This window comes from Sander lucioperca, chromosome 6 (genome assembly GCF_008315115.2).
Source record: "Sander lucioperca isolate FBNREF2018 chromosome 6, SLUC_FBN_1.2, whole genome shotgun sequence".
Classification (NCBI taxonomy): domain Eukaryota; kingdom Metazoa; phylum Chordata; class Actinopteri; order Perciformes; family Percidae; genus Sander; species Sander lucioperca.
Genome location: NC_050178.1, coordinates 2,499,456 through 2,520,176, shown reverse-complemented (window position 1 = coordinate 2,520,176; position 20,721 = coordinate 2,499,456). Strand labels below are relative to the sequence as shown.

At 38.3% G+C, this 20,721-nt stretch overlaps 1 protein-coding gene across 3 annotated transcripts in view; it reads left to right on the top strand.

Annotated features, from left to right (window-relative positions):
* srgap3 (SLIT-ROBO Rho GTPase activating protein 3) overlaps positions 1 to 20,721 on the top strand; it is a 61,123-nt gene that overhangs the window by 21,571 nt on the left and 18,831 nt on the right. For all 3 annotated transcript variants that reach the window (XR_004897599.1, XM_031287442.2, XM_031287444.2), the window contains exons 3-6: positions 3,862 to 4,024; positions 8,052 to 8,114; positions 15,088 to 15,273; positions 18,154 to 18,282. Coding sequence is in view for 2 of the 3 variants with exons in the window: in XM_031287442.2 (XP_031143302.1) it covers positions 3,862 to 4,024; positions 8,052 to 8,114; positions 15,088 to 15,273; positions 18,154 to 18,282 (541 nt within the window). In the remaining variant the exon portion in view is untranslated. The remainder of the gene's footprint in view (positions 1 to 3,861; positions 4,025 to 8,051; positions 8,115 to 15,087; positions 15,274 to 18,153; positions 18,283 to 20,721) is intronic.

Below are 20,721 nucleotides of genomic sequence, written 5' to 3'. Positions count from 1 at the left end.
GGCCTCTGTATAAGAGCCGGTACAGAAAAGGTAATGTCTCTTTCCCATAAAACAAGTCGAGGAGCTACATTTATTACTCTGTTAAAATACTCCCAGAGATGCTGCTGGTACACAAGCCTAATTACCAACCTTCTGCCTCTAATTCCTGTAAAATGAGAACAGCAGCTAGGGAAAAGAGATCTTGTGTCCTTTGTCTGTTTCACTCTTCGAGGCTTTAACCCTGAGCATTAAAAATATATATCTGGTCACTTTTTAGACCTTTTTAGACCATCTTATTCATTTTTCCCTTAATTATCATCCTTGTTTCTTTCTTTCCTTTCCATCCTTACATTTTGATAATTTTGGTCATCCTCTGACTTTTCATTTCATTCATTTTTATTTTTTACAATTTTAATTGGTCTGCTACTTTGGTTTATGACCAAAAACAGGCTGGTCTAAACTAATGCCATTCTCATCACCCTCAGCTGTACTTTGTGTTTGCTGCTAATCAGCAAATGTCAGCATGCTAACACTAAGATGATGCACATGATAAATATTAAACCTGCTAAACATCAGCAGCATTGTGAGCATGTTAGCATTCTGCATGTTGGCATTTAGCTCAAAGCACCGCTACACCTAACAGAGGCGCTAGCATGTCTATAGACTCTTAGTTCTGTTGGATGCATATATCACTTTTTTAATCTATAAATTGCTGGCGAACAAATACTTTTATAGCCTTTATGTTCCAAAATTGTATATTAAATTCCAATATTATCACTGTGGCATAAAAATAAATATCCTGGTACTCTAGTCAAGTAAAACACCTCATAATCTAAAAGGAAAGAGTGATTTAAGCAGCAGATTTTGCAACAGTGTTACATTTGGGACTACAGGTCCACAAGCACATTTAACCATAAGAAAAAGGATTTACCTGAAAAGTGTTTGAGCGGAAAGCTGAAGAGCTAAAGAAAGCTAAAGAAGGGACTTAAATGGGAGCCTGGTTGTGCTTAGGGATGTGATGAAGCATCTCTGATCACTTTTAGGGATTAGCAGAGAGTATGGTGCTTGCTTCCTAAACCTCTCAACTACAATTATACACCGAGGAGCTGCATCCCTTACAGGCAGATAGGTCAGTCAAGCAGAACTGGTACAAAATGAGGGATGGTGAGACAGTAGAAATAGGCCATCCCAGAGGAGCGACGGAGAATATGCTCTACATCAGGGCCGCTATTGTTAGTAAAACCTAAGCCCTACCCATCCTTTTGAATAGTCTGTCAGTCGGGTTCAACTCATTTTGATATAGCAAATTAATGTTCAGTTTAATCATTTTATTATTACCTCTTGATTGCAAGACTGAAATGTGGTGTGAATCTATGGATAGATGTTCTCTGCTCTTTCAAATTACCGTTACGTTTCTGTAATAGCAAATTAATTGACTCACTTTTCAGACAAAGTGCGTCTTAGGACACCATTCTCAATCTAACATTGACTAATGATGCAGACCCAGTAATAAGTGGATAGATGAAGTTTTTGACACATGCCATCCTGTTTTCTGCCCGGCACTGACGTCATGAGAACAATGTGCTGATGTTTGTGTCCTGTCAGCTTGGTGTAAGTGTGTTTAGGGGCAGAGTTAAGTAAAGGAATAATCGGAGAAGCACTCTGGAGTAGACAGATATCAACTTCATTAGATGTGATTAGCATTATGGAAGCTCTCTGATGTTGGTGCTGCTCATTTCTTTTTTCTGTGCCACAGTGAAACCCTATCCCCCACCCTGCTCTGCCTCTCTCCCTCCTTTGCTCTCATTCCCCCCTCTCTCTCTTTGTCTCCTCCTCTGGGTTGGGTGATTGATTAGATAGTATCCAGACAAGGTATGGGTTTGAAGGGACAGTGTTTGTGTGTGTCTGGTTCGATGGCTATGTGCCTTGGTCTTTTCTATTTGAAATCACCAGAGGCGGAGACAGTTTAAACTGAATATGCAGCAATCAGGGCCCATGACTCTCTAGATCATTATGGTCACCAGCCTTATACACCTACAACAAGTTGATGCCTTACTAGACCGAAGCATTGTTTGGAGTGTGCTGAAAGACATACACCAAAAAAGAAAAGAACGAAAGAAACATTGTGGTATTTATGCCACAATGTTTCCTTCTTTCTTTCCTACCCCAACACGGTGTCTTCTTTCAGCAGATCATATTTGTAGCTATATTGTTTCCAATAACTTCAATTGCTTTTATCTTTATTACTGCATATAAAACACCCTAGTGCATTATTTAGTCCTGTTTTGGACTCACTTATTATTGCTATTCTTCCAATAACCATTTAAGTATTGAAAAATAAATAATTCCGTATATTTTTAGCAGCATGGCTCTAGGGATCGCAATGTTAGGTAGGCGGACAGTCGGCCCACCACTTTGGTCTAGACTGACATATCTCAACAACCATGAAATCTTGTACAGACATTCATGGCCTGGGTAAAAGAGATCTTGTGTCCTTTGTCTGTTTCTCTCTTCAAGGCTTTAACCCTGAACATGAATATATACCTGGAGACTTCCAGACCTTCTTATTCTTAATTTAGAGTTTTTCTGATTAACAACCTTGTAAATTTTTTTTAAACTGTCAAATTCACCATTTTGGTCTAGACTGAAATATCTCAACAACTATTAAATGAATTACCATGATAGTTTGTATAGATATTCATGGTCCCCAGAAGATGAATCCTACTCACTTGTTTTTTTTTTTCCTTTAGTTTTTAGTGAATGTCTCAACAACTATTGGATGGATTATCATGAACTTTGGTACAGCCATTCATCACCTCACAGGATGAATTGTAATAACTTTGGTGCTGGTTTCTTAACATTTCATCAACGCCACCAAAAGTTCAAAACGTGACTTTCTCCATCAGCCTCAGCTGTGTGCATGCTAACACACTATACTAACATAGTAAACATGGTTAACATTACACATGCTACACATCAGCTTCCTAGCATTGTCATCGTGAGCATGTTAGCATGCTGATAGCATTTCGGTCAAAGCACTGCTGTGCCCAAGGGGGTAAGCGTCTCCTCACAACCCAAACCTCTGATGGCGCCATTTTGATGCCAATAAGCACTCACCCCCCGTTAGCATTCCATTGACTGCCATTCATTTTGACGTCACTTTGACAGCGAATAACTTTACATCTGAAGCGTTTAAAGACTCTATTTGTCAATTGTTTATTTCTAAAGAAACACGACAATGTATAAAAGGCTCCATTACCTTGTACCTCACATTATGGCTCCGTAGCAGACGTTTTTCTAAAAATAGGCTAACGATTGTGTCATAACCACGGGACTTACTGTCGCATAGTAGAGGAATTACCGTATAGTACAGGAGAAACTCGCAGACAGTTTCGACTTACATTAGCTATTTAAGTTTAATTACTAATGTTAACTAGCATTTTAGTTAGCAATAATTAGCCTGTGTCCATGTTATCTCCTTACATATACCTACGCTCTCCGTCTCTGTAAGATTGGGAATGATTGAGATTTCTCTTTGCACAGCTACCAGAAGACTTACAACTTTCAGACAGGTTGCTCACGACACATTTACGTCGTCTCTCTCAGTTGGAGGCTGTGGAGTAACGCTCGGCGCTCACCGGAAAAGTGCTTCTAATGGCCTTCACTGGTCTCTGTCCAGAGCAACGGGATCTGTTGGTCCATTCTTATATACTGTCTATGGCTGTGCCTAAGTACAGCCTCACGGAGTTGTTAGCGTGGCTGTCGTGGCTGACTCATAGTTCTGTTTAAACTGGAATTATGCAAATTACTATTTCAGTTCACTACCACCTGTCCGTATTGTAACAATCCTGCATTTTTCCTGTTTTTATTTTTTTTTATTAGAAAAGACCAGCACCTGCTGTCCTCAGTAAACTGCTGGTACCTAGTGCTGAACCAGACAAGGCGAGAGAGCCGTGACCATGCCACCCTCAGCGACCTCTACACCAACAATGTCATCGCCCGCTTGGCCCAGATCAGCGAGGACATCATCCGCCTGTTTAAGAAGGTCAGTGAGACTATCATCCTTCCTCTTTGTTTAATGCTACCGTCTTATCACCACAGTGCACACAATTTCAGAGTTAGAAGGACAATACAAATAACAAGCAATTTGCTGAGGAAAGTGTTTTCATCTCTCTGTTATTGTAAACTTTGGGCCTCGTTGTCATGCCTTGGTGTTGCTATAAAGTTGAACTTGCAAGGTATGAATTTGCAACAGCTAAAATGAAAGCTACTTCTCTACTTTTTGGCTTAAAACAGCATGGGGAAAAGTGAAGCTAAGAAACCCCTCGTTCAACACCCTGCAGCCCCTACAAGTGTGAGCAACATCTGGCTCACTGTCAGCACATAGCAGAGATGACTGAGGTCTTATCCAAACATCAGAACCCTGTTTTCACCTTGCAGGCCCTCCTGTATGTGAGCTGTAGTCTGCTTACTAGGCTCCATTCAGATATTTGTGTGTGTGTGTGTGTGTGTGTGTGTGTGTGTGTGTGTGTGTGTGTGTGTGTGTGTGTGTACATGTGTCTGTGTGTGTGTGCTTGTGTGGATGACAGTGCAGTGTTTGTCAGAAACTGTGCCAGATCTGAAAAAGGAGAAACACTCTGTCCTTTTGAAGTCAGGTGCCCTCAGGTAGCTTTTTCTATATTTAAAAGAATGAATGGATGGCTCTGCTGCTGACAGACATATTGGGAGGCAATAAATAATGCATCAAAACGTCATGGAGCTCTGCAGAAAATTAAAATTGTTAAACAGAAACGAGTAAAAGAGCTTTGGATGATTGACTGTTGGACATGACAAGGTGATCAAGGGCAAAAAGTTGTTGACAAAAACTTGATCAAGGGCTTGTTTAGCATATAAATGACAAACAAAACTGTGACTTATAGTGGGAATATATCATATTACAGAAATGATATATTGTAATTATTTGTGATGTGAAGATCAATATGTTATAATACCATACATGTATAGATGGTATTCTATTCTCCTCCAGTCTCAAATAATGCAATTACTACCGGAGTGGCAAATGTGAATGTACAGACTGCCCGGTTTCTGTTTCCATGACTCTCAATATAAATTAATTGCAAAGAGAATATATTAATACATAAATTACAGCAAGTCCAACTGTGCTACTTTCTGCCTTTCATAGAAGGGAGATTTTAAGAATGTAGACTAACATGCGTTTCTATAAGGGCTGTTACAATATGACCCGCCACAGCTCTTACAGTGTGTTGCATCACAGTGGTTTACTCGCTGGTTGAACCCTTCTGCTTTCCCTGAGCCTCTGCGGTACAGGCTGCAGTCTGTCTCACTTCAGAGCAACTGATGCATACAGATGCCGTTCACCAGCTGCTGAAGCCCTCTGAGGACATTCCCCATTTATCACATTCAGTCCAGTGCTTGTTTGAATAGGACTTAATGCCTGCACTTCAGATACAAACAAAATAAAAAGATAAAACCCCTCCTGTATTACTAATGTTATTACTCTTCTGGGTACATTTCATAATCTAATTTATTAAAGAACTGTTGTAGCAAGATTTTGTTTGATGAGGTTTTCCCATTTTGATGATTAGTTAAGTTTCTGACTCACCAGTAGCAAGTTCTTTCAAGCACAGATAGCAGAGCAGGGTGTGGACAAATATGGGGAGTTATTGATCTGACAGAAAATTATACTCATGATTCATATTTGAGATGACCATTATGCATCTTGCTGTGTCACTATGATACACTGTTTTGGGTGCACCAGAATTAGTCAGCTTTTGACACACTTACTGTAAAAGAACTGCCTTATTGCCACATTTAAAAGCACATGACACACTGCACACTTTACTATGCAGCATGCGAGCCATCAGCTATTGTTAGCAGCATACCAACAGCCCACTCATCTAACCTAATTAGCTGCATGCATCAATCTCTGACAAGTGTCATTGTTTCAATCATGAACATAGCCTAAATTTAGTCTTTAACTTTTCACTTTCAACTGAGTTCTTCCTTTCCCGTCCATCACCTGTAAAGACCTTTTAAGATCTGACTTTTGTTTTGCCAAAATGCAGTGCATTTCAGATTACTAAATCACACTTTACAGCAACCAGGCTTTGTGAAAGATTGTAGTTTGTAGCCACTAAAATTTCTTGCAATTAGTTGCTCAGCATTAATAATCAAACGTTTCATGGGTGGTTCTGTGGTGGCCTGTTTTCTTTTTAATTCTCTACTTTAATGGGGCTCCGCTCCCTGACTCATAGTGTAAGGAAAAATAATTTATGCAACACTTTATGTTAATAGTGTATAGTATGTTTTGTAAAAACCTTAAGTGAATATCCACTAAATCAAATTTACCAAAACAAACTGAAACAGAGAACCAAGTGTTGTGTTGTATAATAATGTAAAACTGTAAATTTCATGATCCCACCACTACATGGTAACATTAAAGGTCCCATATTGCACAAAGTGAAATTTCAATGTCTTTGTTAATTATAAAGCAGGTTGAGGTGCTGTTTAAATACTGTGAAAGTATCAAAACGCTCAATCAATCAAGAAATGAACACAGTCCAAATTCAGAAACTGCCTTTAAACGAGCCGTCAAGACTTCTGTACTATTATGATGTCACAACTATACTATATATAGGTAGAAAGTGCCGGTACAGTGCTGTTACTGTCATTCCCTTGCTGAAATGATGGTGCGGAGACTCCAAGAACACAGATATTGAAGAAGTGGAAATGCTGACCAATCAGAGCAGACTGGGATTTTTCGAGAGGGGGGCTTAAAGAGACAGCCGCTAAAACGGAGTGTTTCAGACAGAGGGTGAATACAGGTATATTCAGACAGACAGTATGAGAAAGATAATGTGTTTTTTTAAACATTAAAGCATGTAAACATGTTCAAGTAGAAACCAAAAAAAACAAGTATGAACCTGAAAATAAGCATGATATCGGACCTTTAAGGACAAATTAAAAACAAATATTAATGTAATAGACTACTAATTATAGTCACATTTTAGGGAGTAGAATTAACTGTGCGGCTTTATTAGGTGTTTGCTGAATCTCTGGCAGTTTCTTCTAAACAAAACATATTAATTGGTATGGGCAGCAGGAAGAAATTATGGCTTAAGCAATCTTTTCGCTATTAAAATGAGATATGACGCAGGAAATAGTTGTTCCTTTTGATGCATTATTACTTTTTGTTTATCTTTGTAGAGCACAATGACACACAATTAGACAGTGTTTTTCTTTGTCAGAAGATATCACACATTGTTTTCACCCCTTGACGCACTTCACACATGCACACACTGCAAAAGTCTAAATATGAGGTGTGATGTAATGTGCAATATTCACAGGAAGTTAAATGCACATGTGGCTAACAGACATCATGTCTTTTCTAATCAACAGCAGAGAGATACAGTAAGTTTGTCAAGTAAATGTGTACTTAAGATGTACGACTAAGAAATGTAAAGCCCAACAATGATTGCTTGTACATTGTACCATAGATTTGTGAGCCTCAGTATTACAGTAATTTTATTTTTGAGCAGTGTCTTCCATATTTTCATTCCTCATTTCATTTCCTCATGCAGCCTGTTTCATGCTTGAGTGGAAGGAAGAGCTGATGAGATGGAAGAAGTGGTGTGCTTTTGGTTGAGAGAATAAAATTTGAATTCAATTAGTCTGACTTAGTAATAGAACATGTATGACAAATAAAAACAAAAATTCTCAGTCAAGACATCTGGGGCTGTGGAAGAAGAAGGCCTAAATAGACAGGGTTTATCTTTTGGTGAGCATTTACAGTAAGTGTCAGTCATTCATTTCAGAGGCATCTTGTAGTGTTGGACAAGTGTAAATTCTGACTTGACGGTGGCACTATTAGAAGTCAGATAATCACCAACGTCATTAGGATTTATATCAAATAGTTGTCGACATACTTCACTATAACTCGCCAAAGGCATAGTGTCAGCATAACCAACTGGGCTTGTTCCAACAGGTCACAGCTAAAGGCTGAAACATTATTTGTTGTCTCACCCCTGTTCTTTCTGCTTGCTGTGTTGTAGAGCAAGGACATTGGGATCCAGATGCACGAGGAGCTGGTGAAGGTGACAAATGAACTGTACACTGTAAGTCATGTTTTCTAATACTGTGTCTCCTACAGATGGATCCCTCACACCTTATCTCATCACTGAGCTCATCCAGTTATTTTTCCTCTCTGTCTCATCTGTCTGTTTTATTGCATGTTCTCTCTTTTTGTATTCTCTTTTATTGCTTTCTTCTTTGTGCATTATGAACTACTTGTGCTTTCCCTGATTGAATAAAAGTGTATTTTCTTTTGAAAGATCAGGCTTTGCCCAAGTGTACACACCAAGTAAAGCAAATACATATGTCACTGTCATGCTGTCTGTGTTTCTAACGGGAAGCACCAGCACCAGAAGACTGGAGTTAGTTTAATTCTGTCCTTATTATAACACACGACTGTGTATATTATACACTCAGTTTCCAGTTTATTAGGTACAGCTAGCTAAAACTCATACAGTCAAATGCAACAGCGATGAAATACATCCTACCTTCACATGAAATTTATAATGTTCAGTTTTTGTCCAAAGGTGAGAGAAGTGTTAATTCAGGGCTGAGCGATATGGCCAAAATCTTCCATCCCAAATAGATAATTTCATATCTTGATAACAATACATCATAAAACATGTTTTCTGGTAGTTAAATAAATCGATTGTTTATATAAAAACAACCACATGGTAAAGCCATGAGTATTTTCTCATTTTATTAAGAACTTTAGTGTTAAATTAACATAACATGCAAGGATCAATACGTAAAGTGCATCCAAATAGCGTAAATATTGCCGTAGCGCAGTTTGGCTGCTAGTTTTTTGACATTGTGATAGAAACAATGTAGAAAAATATACACTATAGACATTTTTATATCACTTTGACGATATATGTTGTCATATCGCCCAGCCCTAATTCAACCTCATGGTCATTTCGGAGGACGTAATTTGTGCTGCTGTTGTATTGCGTTATACTGAGAGGAGAAGCTCATGAGAATGTGCTACATAATGTGCTACATAAAATATTTGAAATTGATGTTGTATTATAGAGATATTTTTATGTATTTATTGTGTACAGCTTAGCACAAATGGGGTTTTGATGATGATGATCAGATTTGAGTGAGGCCGTTGTAGATGATCAAATGGAACAATACATTTCTCTCCCAAGTCGGACAGATTCTGGGCCCGAATCACTTTCACATCTGGTGGTTCCTTTAACTCTTGTCCTGTTAAGGGGTCACATCACTGGGTGTCTCTGTGGAGGCCTGTGAAATATCTGCCTGCCTTAGTACATGACTGTATCATTCGTTAGTCTGTGTTGTAGAGAGGTAAAGAGCTTTTGAGGAGAAATAATAAGCAGATTGCATAATGTGCATATTTTCTTTTCTTAACAATGGATTCGCTCATTCATTTTAGGTCACCTGTTCCAGCTCAGTTGCTTTGTTGTATCAATTGTCACCACTTTGCTTTTCTCTTTGGATAATCAGTTACTATAATGACCAGTTTTCTACTGGTACAATATGTAATCATTATCTTTGTTGTTGTTGTGTTGAAACGGTCTTGTGCTTCATTTTGATTTGCTGGTTGACAAAAAAGGTAGTCCATATAATAAAAGCACCTTTTCCAGGCAAAGTCACAAAGTGCTTCACATGATAAAATTTGTACAACTACAGTACAATCCAACAGAAAATATTATCATTCACTTCTCTATAAAGCAGCTTTTCTTCTCAGCCCAAATAGCCATTTTTCTCTTTCCTTTTTTTTAATTTTATTTTATTTATTTTTTTTACAGCGACCAACTCTTGGGCATCCTGCAGCTGCTTCCCATACGTTTTAATATAAAAAGTGGCTGAATGGATGTATGGATGGATGTTTCCTGTTGAACTTTATAGCCAAGAAGTTTGGTTTTCAAAAATTAGTATAACACAATTAGAAGGCAGTATTTAAATGAATTGTCAGCATATTAGACTGTGTTGTTACAACACTGTCAGATAACATAAGCAATAATCTTACATACTTAGTTGTTGTTTTTAATAAACATTGCCGTCTTTGCAAATTATTTTTACTTTTGTCTTCACTATTTCTACAACCATTTACAGTTGTATATTTATTCTATAATACTTCGTAAGAACTGAAGAACTGAATTGTTAGTATATGGGATTTCCTGCAGATAGATATATGTTAGGGATTAGGAGATACTGTACAGGTGCTGCACTGAGCACTCTGGGATGAGTTTTTATTGAGGGAGGTTTAGTGCCCAAAAACTGGATGAGCCCCATGCAACTTCGGCAACCTTCTGCCCCCTGAGGTTAAACAGAAGAGATGGCAGATTTGCCTTATATGACTTATTCATCCGTGCAATGTGATGAGCGTCAAACTACCAAAGGGCAGTGCTGGCAACTCTCCCTGATCTTGCCATCTGTACATTTGGATGCTCCAATAGATCAGTGTTATGGAGAGCAAGTGATAACCAAAAGTGCATGAATCCATATGCATTTTAAAAGGACTGTGTTATTGGCCAAATACATTTTAAAGACTGACCAATGTTGTTATACTCTTGACTTTATCTTAATAAATTAAAATGCAATTATTGTTTCCAAAGGTTATGCCTGCCAGCCATTTCCAGCTTGGTTTCCAGTGTTAGGCTATATTTCAGGTTCAGTGAAACACATGGAAACAAATCATTATTCTGTACCTTTATACTTTTTTTTTTTTTATTTAACCTTTATTTAACCAGGAAAAAAGTCCCATTGAGATTAAAAACCTCTTTTTCAAGGGAGTCCTGGCCAAGAAGCAGCAAAAAAGTTATAAACATACAATACGATTACATATACATTATGAGAAACAATTACAAAGAATCGACTCAAATGCTCTCAATCTGGACTTAAAAGCGTTCAATGAAAGTAATTCAGTCAATTTCCAGTCTTTTTGCAACATGTTCCATGTGTGGGGGGCTGAGTGAACAAAAGCCCTTTTTCCCAATTCTGTACGGGCAAGTGGAACAGCGAGCAACAAAAGATCATTCGAACGCAAACAGTGAGAGCCAACACTCCTCCGTGAGATTAAATTACAGATGTAGGAAGGCAAAAGACCAAGCATGGCCTTATAAATGAAAGTATACCAGTGACCCAGCCTCCTGGAGGACAAAGAAGGCCATCCCACTCGGGAATACAGTTCACAGTGATGGGTCAAGACCTTGCAATTAGTAATGAACCGCAGAGAAGCGTGATATGCAATATCAATCTTGTGGAGACATTTAGCAGAAGCATTCATGTACAACAGGTCTCCATAGTCTAAAATGGATAAAAATGTTGCATTAACAAGGCGCTTTTTTGCCTCAAAATTTTTTGCCTCAAAATTTTTACTATATATCTGTTTCACCCATTCTCCCCTCTCCGGCTAAGTTCGATGCTGCATAATAAAACTCATATGGTCCCTCTTCTCATGCTCTACTTGGCCTCAGCTGCAGTCTAGCTGAAAATTTCAAATCCAAATGTTGACATTTGGCCTTGTTCTTTCCGAACATAAGGATTGTGTGAACCTTCCCAGCTAAGGTGGAAAATTAATCCTTGTAGCAAAAATCACTTCCTATAAAAATAATAATTTCATACTAAAAATAAAACACATACATTTTGACACTTAGTAATTGTTTTCTCACTCTAAACTATCCATCACATCATGACAATGCTTAAAGGGGGTCCCCTGTTTTGGTCTTTCTTCACATGGTTCCTTCTTTTTTTTCCTTAATGACTTTTGTGTTTATTATTCTCAGTCTTGGGTTAGGGTATGTTTTATATATTGTTTTCGTAATGCTGCCTTTATAAAGCTCTTTGGAACCAACTGTAATTAACAACAAATGAAGCTGACTTGCCATTATTTATATAAAAGGATTTTCCAAGTTGCCATCATAATGTATGACAAAGTTTGACAATGCACAGGTAGGCATAGAAGTTATTTCACAAATGACCCTCAGGCAGCAGTAACGCTGTCTGTTGAAGTATAGTCTTTCAGGACTGCACCCTTGTTAGTATTTGATTGTACAGAAATAGCTAAATCAATAGCGTGGCCACATGGGGTTGCCTTGTGGTATTTTCTAACAGTTTTCACTGGCTTCCAACAAAACACATCATGGTGAAAGAAAACTGTGAAATCCCATTTGGATCCCTTGTTTCTCAGTGAGAGGTAAGGCTGTGAGCTAAAGCTGTTGTTTAACGTTTTAAAGAATGATGCTGCAGCAGGAGTGTTACTGAGATTGAAGATCCTGTTGTTGTTTTCGTTGTTGTGGCTTGTCATCAATACCAACACAAATGAGAAATAGAAAAAGCCAGAATGTATGAAGAGCCAGCGACATATATCTCAGGGAAATTCAGTTTTCTTAGCTTGAACTTGTTTTAATTTCCTGCCGCACTGACTTAATATCCCCACTGGGATCAATAAAGCTTATCTTATCTTTCTGATCCACCACCTTTTGTCTGATGTCTGCTCTTCAGTCTCAAACACGGTTATTTTATGACAATCTCGATCTCAGGCCTGGGTGCTGGTTCCATTCATTCATGTACTCATTTGTAGTTCATTCATTGTTTTCTCAGCAGTATTTAACAACATTTACTCACAGCTAGTTAGTAATGGAAAAATAAATATGTAAAAATATCATAGCTGCTGCATATTTGGGGGGAAAAAAACATCAGATTTTTATATTTCAGATATATATATATAAAAAACAAAAAACAGATTTATATTATTATTATTATATTTATATTGTGCATGATTGGTATATTTTAACCTTCTTAAAAAGTATCTACAATATCATTTGGTCTATTTAAAAATATTTTCATACCCAAGTTGCTCTTGCATTGAATATACTTCTTTGGGCCTAATTTTGATCCACTGTTTTAATAAAGATGGCATCAAATTTTCTTGAGAGTTGTTTTGCTCACGTTTTATGTCCTTGCCAACTATATTTATAGATGATGTTATGGTCCCTACCCAATTCCCTAGAATATTTAGATGTATGTTGAATAGGAGCCAAGCTCGCCTTGCATTCATTATGAAAAACTTCTCACTGTTGGGTTTCTTTCACCAGCTCAGAAACTGCAGGAGTTAAATAGCCCTAGGCTGTCATCAGAGGACTCAACTATACACACACTTCCTGTAGACACAGCTGAAGCTCAGTCTTCCTGCAAATGAGTTTGTGGCTTTAGCTGCAGGTCCTGTAGTCAGATGGTTTAAAGTTGGCTGCAAATGTAGCACGTTTTCAGAGGAATATGAAAGAAAGGGTTTAACAGTTTGGGGAGTGTTAGCCTAGTTCTCTCTTCATGGAGTAGCATTGTTGTCGAGCTTTGTCACTCTGAGAATAGACTAGTGGCTTTTATTCTATCTATTTACGGTATATTCAGGTGTTTGCCTTGCAGCTTTTTGTCACTCTGTTGTTCTTGTTTTTCTAAGAGTTTCTGCATCACCTGGAGAGGAGTACTATTTATTCACACAGCACACATAGGGGAATGAATAGAGCCTCCTCAAGTGGCAGCACTGGTAAATATATTACTATCACAGGGTTGGAGGTCAGTGGAAAATTATAGTTGCAAGTGACTGAATGGAAAACATGTGATTTTGATGAGCAGCTCTTATAGAGATAAAAGGAACCCCACTGCTTAACTTCAGCACCAAGTGAACATTGCTTACTTGCTCACAGGAAACAAATAAATTACTGTTTAGGTTGACTGTCTAACATCCTGAGGTGTTCATAGAAAATCCTGAATGCTCGAGACGTTGAAATACTCAGCTCACATCTGGACGTTCCTTTACGAGGCTTAAGCATGGTCTTCCAAGAGGAGAGACTCTCTCATTGAGCATCTGGGACGAGTTAAAGATGCAGGATGCTTCTGGCTTGTCTAACAAGGGCTTTCTGTCACTAAAGTCTTGTCATCGCCATGTTGGAGTGGGATGTCTGAGTGTCAAAAGTGTGAGTGTCTAAGTAGAGATCAAAGTAAAGAGGTAACTGCAGAGAACACAGAAAACAAATGCCGCCACTCTGCTGCACAGAAGAGCTGAAAATAAAGAAGTTTGGGGAGAGTTACTGTAGAAATGATTTACAGTAGAGGCAGGGAAAGTCACAGTGAAGAGGGGGTGAGTTGAAGATTTGACAGCCAAGCCCTTGGATTCACTTGAAGTATTCCACATGTAGTGACATCTGTGTTACCGCTGCATCGACACCCAAATTGATCCACCAGGCCACCATGAAAAAGCTCAAATCAAACCAGATTTTGGAAGGAAATGACACAGTGGAACTTGAGAAATGTGATCTTTCCTTTTTATCTCTTTATTGTTGGTGGAAATATGACAGTATCAACACAGCAGTATCAACACAGCAGTAATACTGTTGTAAGTCAATGTAAAGATGTGGGGTTTTGTGTGTGAGTGGGTTTATGAGCACAAAAGCACAGACGTGTCTTTGTGGTATGCTTTTTTTTCCACGTTTGGCTTACCATGACACTTGTTAAACCATCTATACCACTTCTCAAGTCGATACACCAAGTTTCTATGATTGGTGGTATCTATGTCAATCATCAAACTGAATCAGGGCTTACATGTCCTTTTACAGTTCCCAGCAGTGGCCACCTCTACATATTTATGGCTGGCTGACTAAAATACTACTAATAATACTGTATAATAATACTGATTTAGATTTTAGACAGCTGCCCCTGCATTTCTGCATAATGCACAAGTCCATTCACTTTTTATTATTTTATATAGGACTGCAACAATTAGTCTATAAAACATTTAAAAATAAACTGTGGAAAAATGCCATTCACAATTTCTCTGAACCCACAGTATTGTCCTCAATTTGCCTGTTTTGTGTGACCAACTGTTCAAAGCCCAAATATATTTACATGTATATATTAACTTTCATCATGACAAAGAAAAGCAGCAAATCCACACATTTGAGACTGAAACGATTATTCAATTATCAAAATAGTTGCCGATTAGTTTTCTCTCAATCGACTAACGTAATATCTGTCATGCTCCTCTTGCAGGTGATGAAAACATACCACATGTACCACACTGAGAGCATCAGTGCAGAGAGCAAGCTGAAGGACGCTGAGAAGCAGGAGGAGAAGCAGTTCAGCAAGTCCGGAGATCTCAACGTTAACCTGCTGCGCCACGAGGACCGCCAACCAAGACGTAGCTTCGTCAGGAAAATTGAGAAGATGAAAGAGAAGGTGAGTATAAAGGATGGATAGTGTTGTGTTTGTTTACATACAGTAATACATGTAGTGCCATTAAGCTTCAGTCTTCTTGCTAAAAATCTAGAACCATCAGTTGTTGTTTTTTTAAAGCTGCTGTAATCAGTATTTTTATAATAATAATAATAATAATAATAATAATAATAACAACAATGCATCTAATGGCTATGTGCAATGTGAAAGGGGTCGCTCATAGTGAGGAACCCACATTGAATTAACACTGAAACCTGCAGTTCCTCACAGCTCTATGGAGATTATAGCCCCTTTTAGCTCATTGTTTTGGTTTTCGTGCCCTCAACTTGTCACTGTACACTGCCTACCCAGCACCGCATGCAACGGCATATACAAACAAATTTAGCGACCAGCTGCTGAACACAATGGCACATTTAGCAGCTTGAGTCAGATATTTCCCTCAGGAGTTAGTAAAGAACAAGAACAGAGTTAAAAGGAGTGTAAATATTGGACTTACATTTGTCAGGTAGTCAGAAATTGGACTCCAAATGAATGATGTTGCTCCATGTCTGCTGGAAGTTTGCTGACAAGTTCAATTACAGTAAAAGATGATAATATGCAAGTGTAATATTCAGTTATTGCAGTTTAAGCAGCTTCTCAAAGCTGAATAGTTCTGTAAATGGAGAACTAGCTCTATTTGTTGGGTTCACTTGGAGAGAGTGAGAGGAATAGAGATAGACCAGCAGATAGGCAGCAATATAATGTCAGAAAGTCTCAGGAGAATACTGAAGGTCTGCAGCCAGATACGCACTGAGCAAACTGCAGTACTCCCAGCAAATAACACAACTCTCTTTCCATCTTACGCAAATTTCTAGTTTGTCTGCTCTCAGTGTAGGGCTGGTGGTCTCTGGAGCATGATGCACTTTAGATGCACACATGCCTTTTTTATTCTGGATCTTCTTCTGGAATTTCTTCATGCAAATGAAACTCCCGTTGTCTCTCAGGTTCAGGAAATCAAAAGGCTGTCAGGACGACAGCGTCTCTCCCTCCTCAGAGATGCTTCTTGGCTTGGGAACTGAACACTATTTATAAAGCAGCGTGGCAATGAATATTTTTCTTCTGTGCTTTTGTCTCATTACTTTTCAGGAAAAGGAAGAAAAAAAGTTAATCTTCTTTCCTCTAACCCACTGCTGTAATTTGCATCATAATGGTTTTGTGGAATTGGAAATAAAATGTCCATGTATTGTGAAATGTACAAACAAACAAAGAATGGGCAAAATTACTCTGCTTTAGAATGTTTATGCTTTAGTTATATTTCAAACAGCAGTAGCCTAAGGCCTTTCTGAGTCGGGTGAAACTACTTTGTCCATACTGTTAGGCACGAGTTTGCAAAATCAATGTGTTGTGTGTTTCCAGTACAAATGTCACTTAATGAAAATGTGGTTATTTTTTTATATTTTTCAGTTCTAAGTAGAATTGCATGTATTTATCTAAAGTCACATTGGAAATACAGACACACACAAATACCCAACCATCTAAGTTAAACTCTTAACATTTGGACTTCTATCATGCAGTCCATGTAAATACTTTTAAAATTGTATTTTAAAGGAACTTTGGGAAATACGCTGTTTCGTTTTGGTTTTTTTTGCTGGGAGTTACGCTGCGTTCCATTTACCTGGGAATTAACAAAATCTACCCTGTTGTTGTCTTTACACTTTAGTTTTTGTCCGAGTTAAACAAATGATATACAACATGTCAATAAGTGAACTTTAGAGTTGCTGGTAGTCTGGTGGTTTTTTACCTTTGGACAAAGCCAGGCTAACTCCTTCCCCCATTTCCAGTCTTTATGCTAAGCTACGCTAACCAGCTGTTGGCCCCAGCTTCATATTTACTTTACAGACTCAATGTTCTCATTTAACTTTCTGCAAGAAAGTGAATAAGCGTTGTCCCCAAAATGTCAAACTGTTCCTTTAATTCTACATTTTACTAAGCTGTTGAATCCTTTCATACATACCCATACATACGTATGTATATACTGTACGTATATATATGTATATATATATATATATATATATATACACACGTATGCCCGTATACATACAGTACATATGGGATGTCCTTGATTAAAAAAAATATTAGTCAACTAACGCTCATACGATTTTGTCGACTAATCGATTAGTTGATTTAATCGACAGATCTGTAAAACTGAGTGTCTCTGTGGCCGGGTTGGGTCAGTGGGTAGAGCAGGCGCATGCCTCGACACAGAGGTCCAGGGTTTCGAATCCGACCTGTGATGATTCCTTGCATGTCTCTCCCCTTTCTCACCTAGCTGTCCTGTCAGAAATAAAGGCGGAAAAGCCCAAAAAATAATCTTTAAAAAAAAAATGTAGTGTCTCCACAATGATTAATGCAAAGCAACACTTTAAATCTTGTGTTGACAAGAGATGTGCTCATAACATTCTTGGAAAAAAAGTCAATCAGCATTAAAAAAGCATAAAAAATGACTAATTGACTAAAGAAATCTTAGTCAACTAAGACCAAAACAGCCGATTAGTAGACTAATTGAGGGGGCAGCCCTAAAAATAAGCACCTTTTAAAACTGTACAACTTACTAAAGCCAGAGCCTCTTTAAGTGCTTTGTGAGCATCCACACTCTGCATCCTCTGGTACTTCAGTGTTTAGAGACAGAATAATGACTAAATGCAAGCCTGGCTGTGGCACTTAACACGTTACTATCTAGAGGCAGCTTCTCTACAGCCTCCAAACTTTCCCTGCCATCTCTACCTGTCTGATGGTCCCAAAGCTGCAGCTGCCTGAGCACACACTCAAACCCTCCCTACTGCTTGATATTCCTGCACTGATGGTTTTTCTCCTCATCTGCTGTGTCTCTTCTCTCCTCCCCAGAGGCAAGCCAAGTATTCAGAGAATAAGCTGAAATGCACAAAAGCCCGGAATGACTATTTGTTGAACCTGGCAGCAACAAATGCAGTTGTGGCAAAATATTACATCCATGACGTCTCTGATATGATTGATGTAAGTATGCGCTAGGCACATGTGTTTGTGTACATCTCCCAGACGGGATTTCTGATGTTGATTTAACTCTGCAACACTGTCGCTTTTCTCACCATCTGTTCTGAAGTCTCATTCACTCTCAGCCTGTTAGCTGTTTGTTTCCAAGCTGCTCTTTTGGCCCCAATGAATGTATTTGCCATAATTTTTCCATTTTTAATCCCTGCACAACAGGATTAACACTGATATGCGAGTGAGTGACTGACTGCTGTTGACATGAATATTAGTCCAGCGATCTGCAGTATCACGCAGCTACAGAAGGATATTTTTGACTGATTCTTTCAAGGGACTCCATCAGTGTTGACTCCTCTGTCTCATCCTCATTCATTTGTTTTCGTTGATGCTGCTTTTGGGAGCTTTGCTGCGACAAACGCAGCATGTGAAGAGAGAGAAGAGACAAGACCTTGTGATTGTCTTCCTCTAACTGTCACCAAGTAAAAACCATGACCCAAGACACACACTCACTCTCTCTTGGCTTTCCTTCTGTGGTCTCTCCTTTCATGGGTCAGAGCAGAGGAAGGAGCATTTCAAATTCTGACACTATATTCCCTGTATTATTACCAATATACCCTTTTTGTATGTCCAGAAAACCTACATCTAACACTTAAATTTAAAAGTCACTTTTATTCAAGTTATGAACCAGTAGCACTGCTGGAAAGTCTTACCAGGGTTTAAAAGGATGTCTTTGTTTAGCAAACCACTAATGGTTGGAAGTTGGTCAAAGTCAGCTGGTGAGCAAAGGCTGTGTTTGTGCAGGCATGAATGCGGTTAATGTGGTTGGGTGACCTGCTACCAGTCACCCTGCACAGACAGATGAACATTGAGATGAGGAAGCCTTTATTGACCATTTTAGACAGAATCATTCAAACATTCTGTATACATGTATTCCTTTTAGATGTGCACACAGACATACAGCTCCCTCTTAAGGGAGATGAAACTTTGAGACTTTGTGATGTTATTGTCTTACTGTCTAATCTCATTGCCTTTACACAGTTCATGTCTGTTGTCTGTTAAGTTTTTTTCATCCCCCTGGTTTATTTTTTTCCATCCAGATTTGTGTCTTCTTGTATCTTTGTGAAGGTTTTGTTTTCAGAACCAATGTGCTGTTAGTTACAGTATTGTAGTCTGTTATTTGAATTAGTTGTGCAAGCAAGTTAGGTCTTTCTAAAACTGTATTTTGCGTTTTTTTTGTTATACTATGTTGCATACTGTATTCAATCTTGTTTTTCTCATTAACTGTTAATGAGTAAATACCAAGGTTAAATCATCCCCATGAAGTCATACTTTGTAACAAAGAGCTATTTCGCAGAGTTTAAGAGACAGATAGCAATGAATGTGGACTTTGTGGCTGTCGATACCAAACAAAAGAGTTTACTATTAAGATTCCGATGTTAACCTGTCAGCCCTTCAATATTTCCCCCCTTGTCTCTGTGCTAATAGCTTGGTTGTCACATTTTTCCTTGAGGCCAAACCACCATACGCCACTTCATTAGTCACAGTGATAGATGCACATTTTCCAGGTCAGGCATGATAAGATGGGATTTTAGTGAGCTTTCTGAGAATATAATGAACATTACATTATTTCAAACAATTACAGTTAAAATAGCATTAAAAGAGTATGTCTCTGCTATATGCAATGTAATGGTGATATGTTGGTGGTAGCTGGACACACCGAGTGACTGATGATAGTGCCCTATCCCTGCCACTTTGATGGATCCAGTGTGTTGAAACTGAAAGGTCCATGTCATCCCAAATATTGCTGAGCTGCAAGGAATGGGATTGTGAGCTTGACTGGTTTGGCTGCCACAAGTGGGGCAGAGGAGGATAAAGGGTCTGTTTGTCATGTCAGAGTAACTGACATCTAACATCACACCAGACGCTCACGCAGCAAGAAGTCAGCTTTGTCAGTCAGCATCAGTGACTTTAAACTGTTGAAGTGTAGTTCTGAACAACATGTGGAGTTTATTTTGCGCTACCTAGAACTGATGAAAGATGTGAGGAATGAGCTTGGTCAGTGGTGTGATAAAGTATTTAGACTACTTGGAAGATATATTAATATGGTTAAGTTTAATTACCTCCATGGATGAACTTATAGTAAGCTATAGCATACAGCAAAAAAAGAATAAAACAGTTATTCACTACATGGTGGTTTGCATACATTACCCGACTGAGTTAAAATTTAAGGATTTTAAATTGATTGTGTGAGGTATTATTAATGAGGGTAAAAACATTTGAGTAAACCTTGATCAAATAAATAAAATGCAGCCTATATAAACATGAATATATTTCAAATTAAATGAGTGGCATACAAAATAAATGAGAATTATTTGCCAATATTAATATGCAGTATATATATGCACTGTATATGCACTGACAGTATGTTTCCACAGCTCTAATGGGAAA